The sequence below is a fragment of the Halictus rubicundus genome, unplaced genomic scaffold (genome assembly GCF_050948215.1).
Source record: "Halictus rubicundus isolate RS-2024b unplaced genomic scaffold, iyHalRubi1_principal scaffold0047, whole genome shotgun sequence".
In the NCBI taxonomy this organism is placed as follows: Eukaryota; Metazoa; Arthropoda; class Insecta; order Hymenoptera; family Halictidae; genus Halictus; species Halictus rubicundus.
The window spans coordinates 162,471-172,060 of NW_027488588.1; the positions used below are offsets into that span (position 1 = coordinate 162,471).

At 43.4% G+C, this 9,590-nt stretch overlaps 1 protein-coding gene across 1 annotated transcript; it reads right to left on the reverse strand.

The window, feature by feature from the left end:
* Positions 1–3,907: 3,907 nt before the first annotated feature.
* LOC143363448 (uncharacterized) lies at positions 3,908–9,214 on the reverse strand. Its single transcript, XM_076804024.1, has one exon. The coding sequence runs from the start codon at positions 9,212–9,214 to the stop codon at positions 3,908–3,910; it is 5,307 nt and encodes a 1,768-aa protein (XP_076660139.1).
* Between the last annotated feature and the right edge of the window lie 376 nt (positions 9,215–9,590).

Below are 9,590 nucleotides of genomic sequence, written 5' to 3' on the forward strand. Positions count from 1 at the left end.
TAAATCAGCACTTCAAGAAAACAAAGGACCGCCCACATTATAAAAAGGAAACCAGCTCTTCAATTAGGATTCACTCAGTTGAAAACCAGTGCTACTGTGCAGTTCCGTCGACAGGCCCTTGTACCACACACGCGTCGCGCCGGCAGTAAAACAGTGTCGCCGAATTTCGAAACCCCGTGCGTAAAGTGTCCGCGTGTGCCCCAGCGTCCAGCGGCCACAACCAGCGAGCGCCCAAAAACCCCACAACCACGACCTGCGAGCGTCTACCAGCGACTCGGTAATTTAAACGTTCTATTAAGCGAGTTGTTATAAGTGCTCTAGCGTATGCGCTATAAGAATTCATCCATGTATGAGCTGATTCAGAACTAGACTCTAAATAAACCAAACATTTCCCGTTTTTATATAAAAATTAAAGTGCAATTTATTTAACCACCCCTCAATCTCCCGAACCAAAGCCGGTGAACGCAGGTAGGTTCAAAACTGCGCCTTATCCCCGGAAAACTATAAACAGCCCCATCTGGGACGTAACACCGGGAACAATGATCGGCCAGGAAATACTATTGTTTCACTAACTGCCAAACGTGGATAAAGAACAGCGAAGCTCGAGGGCATGGGTTTTCCCCAAGGCTCTGTGCGAGTCCGGCTGTAGATGGCTTTCGCACCGAGCAGCAAAACTAGCAATAAACACCCAGTACTCTGCTGCAAGAACGGGCCTTTTTGTCGAGTGCAAGTGGCACACGCGGTGTGTGTGTGTTTGCCGTCTCTATTTAAGAGTTTTGCGTCCCTACCTGGAACCATACAAATTATCTTACGAGACAACAAAGCAGGCCAGAATCGTGGGCCGTGGGCCGAACCCCTGAAAATATTTAAAAAATAGTCATTTTTAAGTAGAGATACTTAAATATTTTTTGCATTTCTCAAACATTACTTCATAATTAATTTTCATTGATGTTTTGAATTAGAAAATGAATGATTGAAATATATTATTTATTTTATATATATATATATATATATATATATATATATATATATTATATTATATAAGAACTGTAGTTTTTAAAACTATTTTTTACTTTCTGTGAACAATATTTTTTAGTGTTGGTGTTAATTTTTAAAACATAAACGCATGCTTTTCTGTGTAAAAAAAGAGATATTGTACATACATAGAGCAAATTAAAAAGTACTAACATAGTTATATTTCAGATGTTAGTTTTATTTCGGTATTTATTTCAGACGTTAAAACCACATTTTGAAAAAGCCGTCTTTAGGGGAGTCGTATCGTCGTCATTTATTTCAATAATTCATCATAGATTTGAAGATACGAATTTTGGCCACGAACTCGGCCGAATTCGCCACTGTGCGATGGCTGGCAACTTGAGGTTGTACTCACACCCGATGGGGAGCTTTCGTTCACACATGTTTAGAAAGTTAGGGGTTTTTACTGTGGACGATACCTTGTTCTTAAGGGATCTGGCCGCGGAGTGGGGATGGGCGAGGGTGTCTTCTAGGAGCGTGAGTGACTTCTCATTACTTATCGTGGAACCATCCGGAGACGTATTCGGCACTTTAAGTAATTTTGCGAGTGAATCGATCTGGGAGCAGGAGCAAGTGTGTGAAGTGAGAACAACATAATTCCACATCGTCATTCTTGTAATATTCGGACAAGTAAGTATTTTTATTGCTACTATTTGTTATCGTTCGTGCTTTTGCTTATGCTCTTCCGCTATATTTGTTACATTGATATAACTTCTCTTAATTTTCGTATATATCTCTTTAATTAATGTTTAAATTAGTATGTTTTCTTATAAACCATGCCACAGAAATTTTGACTGTATTTTTCAATTCTAGGCAAGCAAACAATGGAAACTGCAACGTGGACGGTGGTTCAGTTCATCGAAGATGGCAGCGTGGAGGCAGTGCCAACAAAGTGGTTAGAGGGCGAAAATTGTTACTGGCCACCACTGCAACGGGGTCGTTTGATGACCGCAATCAAAAAAATGGAGGCCAGTAACAATTTATGGACCAAGTACAAGGTCAAGATTTTTAGAAACAGCACTTTCGGTAAGTTACAATTATTATACACTCTAAATGTACAATTGAAATAATAACGCTTTCGTTTAATGCTTCTAGATGACTACATGAAGGCCAGAAACAAGGCAAACGCCGCAGAGGAGACGAGCGATCTGCAATCGGAGGCAGAGTCACCACTGGAGAGAAGAAAGAGGCCAGCGTTTACATTAGAAGACAGTGCCTCCTCTGACGAGGCAGCAGTTTTCCACCCTGCTCCAGATTTGAAAAAACAGAGGAACATAGGTATGTAAATTCAAAAGGAAGCACTCTATAAAACATTATATATTACATTCATAGTTATAAATCATTCTGGTTCTGTAATTAGTATACCTTTTTAATCAATATATATTTTATTTTCAGCCGCTTGTTCGCACTCTGTTGGCGAGGAATCGCAGGGAGAGGGGCAAGAGGATGAGATACATTACAAATAAGCAGTGTAGTATTGGTAAGTTAAGAAAAATATTTTAGAGATAAATAAGTTCACTTTAAAAAATATAATATCTAACAAACAATTAATAGGAGAGCAAACTGAAAATAACTGCTGCAAGGGGTGCCAAAAAAGAGATGGTTGCTACAAGAAATTCTAAGCAATCCGGAGGAATTTGATTATGGAGTGAGTACAATTTACACATGTAATAAATAAACTAAAAGTAATTGATCTTTAATTTTTATTTAGTTAATAGAATGTCCTATTAATAAAATTTTATTTTAGGTTACGGAAATGTATAAAATAGGAGGAGACAATATATATTCCTTCGTGAAGAGAGTACTGATGACCCTCCTAACCAATGAAGTTGCTCTGCAATACAGTTGGATGGGGAGGAAAGGGAAGAAACCCTTCCACTGCTCCAAGATCGCGGAGTTCGTAATGTGTAATTATTACCCTTAATTTGGTGTTACCATAATAACGATGATTCGTATGCAAATCACTAAAAAAAGAAATTCTTATTCAAGGTGCTGCAGAAAGGGCCAATATCCACGGCAGTAAGAGAGACTCAGAAACGTCATTACAATTATGGCTGATGAGGGCGGCCGACCGCATAAACGTTACTTGTATCTGAACACAACTTTATTTTTCACCCGTTTAACAAATTCGGATTTTTCGTGGTGGTTCGATGACGAATGGACAACAACTGAACTTCGCTCGCGCGCTTTACATACAGTTCCCCTACTTTTATCAACTAAACTGAGATTCGTGGAAAAGGCTAAAGCTGTCGCTTTGTACTGTTTATTTCAAACCGTCGTCCCAGGTATACGAATTCTGGGCTCATCCTTGCATGCCACATGCGCAATGACTTTCACCAGACGGCTAATCGCTTTAATTTACAATCATATTTCCTTTTACCCGAACCTCGCGACCCTCTGTAGCCTGGCGGCCCCGGATCCACCTTTCGGTTTTTCCGTGCTCGCTAGAAACCCTTCAGGTGAGAAAGTTCTCCAAATTGAGGTGTTTTTGCGGCCTAAGATAGACACATTGTGACTATCTTTACACGCTATTGGCTTGAGATGCAACAAACGCTATCGCGTAGTCGCCAAAGTCAACGAGATTCGGGTGTTTACTCTTTGTGGTATACACAATTTTCGCATCAAAATGACTAGCAGTAGCCATCCTCCACTAATCTCTTACAATATTCCCCATCTCATTCCGTGTCAATTTCGCATACATGAATTCTGCAGTTAGAAACAAAAATACGCATTTCCATCTGTAACATTCTCCCCTTAAAATTAAAGGTTTTTTTTTTTTTTTAATTTTACCTTAGATTACATACAATCGCACCTGTCTTTATTTACAAACGTAAACGATATAATGAAACGCTTAAACGAAACAGTTTATTTACTAATGGTGTTTGTCATCGGTATCGCTTGTTAGTGTGATTAATTTTCTGGTGGGTCGTATCAATTCACCCTTTGCCGTACGCACCTTGGCGATTCTAATCACGCCATCCGCTCCAGGGTATACTTCTTCGATAGTTCCCGTATTCCACGAGTTTCGCGGCATTTGGAAGTCGACGATTAGCACGAGATCCCCTTTTTTTAAGTTCGTATCTGATTTATGCCACTTCGGACGCGAAATCAAGGTGGGTAAATATTCGCGCAGCCAACGTCGCCAGAACGATTCCGCAAAAGACTGCGCGATTTTCCACTGTTTTTTAGGACACGTGGCTTGAGCGTCATATCTTCCTAAATGAACTTCCCCTGATGACGTACCCAGCAAAAAATGGTTCGGTGTCAATGTTTCCTCATCGCCCGGGTCTACCGATATATGCGTCAAAGGTCGTGAGTTGACGGAATGTTCTATTTCTACCAATAGTGTATGTAGAACTTCCGAGCTAGGTATTTGATCTCGTAGAATGGCCTGGAGTGCACTTTTTACCGAACGGATGAGCCTTTCCCATACTCCACCCATGTGAGGAGCGTCCGGTGGATTGAAAATCCATTTCATTCGTTTTTCTAACGCGTAACTGCGTAGATTTTCCTCATCAATCGTTGCTGCAGCGTCACGTAACTCTTTGCTGGCTCCTTTAAAATTGGTGCCGTTATCGCTGTACACGACTAAAGGCGAACCTCTCCGTGCCGCTAGTCTCTGCAAAGCCATTATAGCTGAACTTGTGGTCAAGCTATCTGCCAATTCCAAATGAACGGCCCGTGTTGTAAGGCACGTGAAGAGTACGCCCCAACGTTTTTCCCTACGTCTTCCTATCTTGACTTGCATCGGACCAAAATAATCCATTCCGCAATGGCTAAATGGTCGTTGCCTGTACGCTACACGACCCGGTGGTAAATTCGACATTTCCGGACTTCGCGGCTTTGCTCGACGAAACCTACAGATAAGACACTTACTTATTAGCGAGCGGAGCGCTCGTCTAACACCCACTATGTAATATTTTTGGCGTATTTCGTTTACCACCGTGTTACTGCTCCCGTGGAAGAACCGTTGATGATATGCTCGTATTAGTAACATAGTCGCGGGATGTCTACTGTCTAAGATTATAGGTTGGTTATTAAACACCCCGTCACGGAATTTGGTGATTCTTCCGCGTGCTCTTAGAATCCCGACTTCGTCCATGAATGGTTTCAAGCCAATGATTTTACTCCCTTTGTTTATCCCTTTCCCGGTATTTAAGGCTTCTATCTCTCGCGCGAAAACTTCTCCTTGAATGGTCCGATACCAATACATCTCCACTGAGTATATAGTTTCTACCGTTATAGGCGTCTGTTGTTTTCCCCTCCAGCGATCGAAAGCTTTCTTCACCCTTCTCGCCGCTACGAGCAACCCTGGCCAGCCTAAAAACCTTGCGACACTCGGAATGTGGTATTCGCTCGATTGAACAACGTACACTTGTGTTTTACGCAATTCTATGTTGTCAATTTCACGTTTATCTACCTCACTCATGATTTTTTCTACCGGCCACTTTGATTCGGGTTGTTGCAAAAATCCCGGACCGCTGAACCAGCGATCGTTTGTATTTAAAGATTCGTTTAACCACCGCGTTGCATCATCCGCGGGGTTCAAACCAGATGGGACCCAGCGCCACTCCGAACTCAATGTCAGCTCTACAATTTCTCCTAAACGATTTGCAACAAATGTTTGGCGGTTTCGCGGCTCCGACCTTATCCAGTGAATTACCGTGCTGGAGTCGGACCATAGAAAACGCCGATCTAGCTCGCTACCCAGTTCTTTCGCGACCATTTTCGCTAATCTCGCCCCTATTACCGCGGCTTGTAATTCTAGTCGGGGTACCGTCATCGGTTTCAATGGCGCTACTCTAGTTCTAGCCATCACAAAGGATACCCAGATTCGTTCGTCTTTACCGATAAATCTCAAATATGCAGCCGCTGCGCATCCTTTTAAACTTGCGTCGCAAAATACGTGTAATTGTATTTTTAGGTATTTGATTTCATCTGGTGCGTAGCATCGCGGAATGCGAAAAATTTTAATTTCACGGAGTCCTTTAAGCCACGACATCCATACCCGATGTTCCTCATCCCTTATCTCTTGATCCCATCCTACGTCACTGCGCCATATTGCTTGCATTAGTATTTTCGATTTTAGCGTAAACGGGGAAAGAAAACCCAACGGATCAAAAATGGACATAATTATTCGCAAAAATTCGCGTTTCGTAGGTTTTACTTTGCCTGTCAAAATGGTTTCCGGGATTTTTCGTATACCCAAATTAAAACGAAGCTCATCTGTTTCGGTATCCCAAATAAGTCCTAACACTCTCTCTCCCCCCTGATCGCCTAAACGCATTTCATTTTGACCCTTTGGTCTCCGTCCTTCCGCTACCGTGGTTAGAATCTTTTTCGAATTACTAGCCCAACCGTGCATTTCAAAACCTCCATCCAAATTTATTTGAATGACATCGCGAATCAACTCTGTCGTTTCCTTAATGGTTTTCCGGCTGGCTAAATAATCGTCCATATAGCTGTCGTCAATAATACTCTTTGCCGCGTCCGGTTTTGACTCACCGTATTCCTCAGCATTTTTGTTTTTTACGTATATAGCACAGCATGGCGACGATTTTGAACCGAAAATCAAACGTGTCATTGCATACGTCTCAGGAGATTTTACTCGGTCTCGTCCACGCCAAAGAAATTTCTGAGCAATCTGATCTTCCTTTTTAATTCTTATTTGTAAGAACATATCTTTAATGTCTGCTTTAAACGCGAACCTGTGTAAACGAAAACGCAATAGAATTCCCGGTAAAAATTTCAGCAAATCTGGCCCCGGGTCAAGCTGATCGTTTAAACTGATACCCTTTGACTTCGCCGCAGCGTCAAAAACCAATCTAATTCTGCCTGGCTTGTTAATGTTTTGCACTCCAAAGTGGGGCAGATACCACGAATTCTCCCCAATTTCATCGTCTCGAATCTTTACCGCGTAGCCCTTTTCTATGAATCGATCTACTTCCGCATAGTAAAGGGCTGCGTACTCAGCATCGCGATCAAGTTTCCTCTCTAACGAAATAAGTCTTTTCAGAGCGGACCCCTTGCTGTTGACGTTCCGCGCCCTATTGTCTTTCCACAAGAGTCCTATTTCCCAGAAATTTCCCTTGCGGTGACAGGCCTCTTGCAAAATTTTCACAGCCCGGTTTTGTTTATTTTCATTTTTATTTAAATAGTCGATACCGAGAGTGTCCACACAGAAATATTTTCGCACAAGTTCGTCAAGACTCTCCGGGTCGTCTAACACGTTTTCGTGAGATTTCTGCCACGTCACATGTGAACTCAAGAGTTCTTTTCTTTTCGAGTGACTTTTAGTATTCCCGTGTAAGGTCCAACCCAGCAGACAACGCGACAATACATAATCCGCGTTTTTTATTTCACGTAGTTCTCGAGTTACTATAAGGGGCCAATTATCCTGTCCTATAAGGATTCTGGGAGGTGCATTTAAATACGATTTTAATTTTATTTTTGTCATAATCTCGACGTGATTCGCGGTCTCATCGGAGATAGACTGGGTAGGGAGGTTCAAATCTCGAATCGTGATAGCCTGCTTGATTTCATATCGACCTCCGTCCCCTTGAATGCCGAACTGAACCCTCTCACAATTGGATATTAATTTTTCGTGGGTTAGTAAGCCCTTCAAGAACATGTTTGAACGCGTCCCTCGCGCTCCTATTTCGCGCGACAATGTTTGATCGATTAACGTGATCGTCGATCCTTCGTCTAACAGCGCGTATGTCTCTACGTCTCGACGCGGTCCCCAAATTCGGACCGGCAGAATCTTTAACAACGAACACCTTACTTCTAGCCACGGTCTACTAGGGGGGTTTCCTGACTCTGCACTCGCGTCGGGAGCGTTTCGTTCGCGATTTCCCGAGCCCTTTCCTGAGCTCTGTTTTGCTTTGCTATTCTCATTTCCGAATTTGAAATTATGGAGAAGACTATTGTGCCTGCCTTTGCACGTCGAACAATTTACCCCCCTGCATTTGTCACGCGGGTGTCCCTTGCGTAGACACTTAAAACACAATCTATGTCTTTTCACCAGATGCCATCGACGCGCTATCGTTTCTCGGGCAAATTCACGACAGTGTTCCGAACCGTGATTTGATCTGTTGCAAAATACGCATTTCTCGACATCTTGTTCGCGGCTCTCCACTGTATTTATAGCGAACACACCTTTATCTGAAAATTTCCGACCCTTGAATGTCACCCGCTGTCGCGACGCCGGCGTCGTCCGCGACGAAGATGCGAGATTCGTATCCATATTGAATACCCCCGCTTCCACTGCCAATTCCGCTTCTTTGTACAGGAAATCCGATAGCTTTTCCAATTGCGATTTTTCAGATAATGATTCGACGGAATATCTGTTGTATGCATATTTTAGAGCGGACGGCAATTTGCTTCCCACGTTTTGAATTAATTCGAGACTGTGCAAATATCCGGTGAGTTTCAAAGATCGGAAGGCAACGACCGCATTGCGAAGTTTTGTCGCAAATTGCGCTATGTTGACACTGCCCGCGTCAAGGTGAGGCAAACCTTTGATGTCGTTTATAATTTTCCGCGCCACTACGTTTTTGTTACCGAAATTTAGTTCCAAAGCACGCATCACTGTGTCCGCGTCCTGGCTCGTGGCTAACAATGTGCTTACAGCGTCGCGCGCTTCTCCCTTTAACGCAGTGAAAAGTCTAGCCATATTTTCGCGATCGCTGTACGCACCGAGCTCTGTTAGACGGTACGATTCCTTGAAATGTATCCATTCCAGCGGATCTCCCGAGAACGTGGGTAATTTGCCTGCTGAAGTTAAACGGTTCACGAAACGCGAGTTTCCCTCTCCCATCGACGCTTCCCGCACCGATTTTAAGGTGTTCGCAATCGCTTGAGCGAGATGTGCGGCCGCGTCTCCGATTCGCAGGGTATGAAGTATACCTTCACTCGATTCTTGCTGAGGGGTACTGTGTGCCCCAGCGTGCAGTTCGATGTCTTCGTCCGGATTATGGTCTTCCTCTTCCTCGACGATTCCCATCCTGGACGGTGTGGTTTCAGAAACGCCTACCATTCTGGATGGTCCCGGTTGGTCGTCATTAGGGGGCTCCCGTTCCTGGCTCGGCTCCTCCATCGCAGTTGCTCGAGTCTGCTTCTTCCGTGGCGCATCCGTACTGGGTTCAGCCGACGGTATTTTCCTCTTTCTTCCCGCCATCGTCGTATCCACTACTTCACGGGTGAAAGTCTACCGGACAGCAAATCCCGGGTTTCGGCACCAAAATGTATCTGAACACAACTTTATTTTTCACCCGTTTAACAAATTCGGATTTTTCGTGGTGGTTCGATGACGAATGGACAACAACTGAACTTCGCTCGCGCGCTTTACATACAGTTCCCCTACTTTTATCAACTAAACTGAGATTCGTGGAAAAGGCTAAAGCTGTCGCTTTGTACTGTTTATTTCAAACCGTCGTCCCAGGTATACGAATTCTGGGCTCATCCTTGCATGCCACATGCGCAATGACTTTCACCAGACGGCTAATCGCTTTAATTTACAATCATATTTCCTTTTACCCGAACCTCGCGACCCT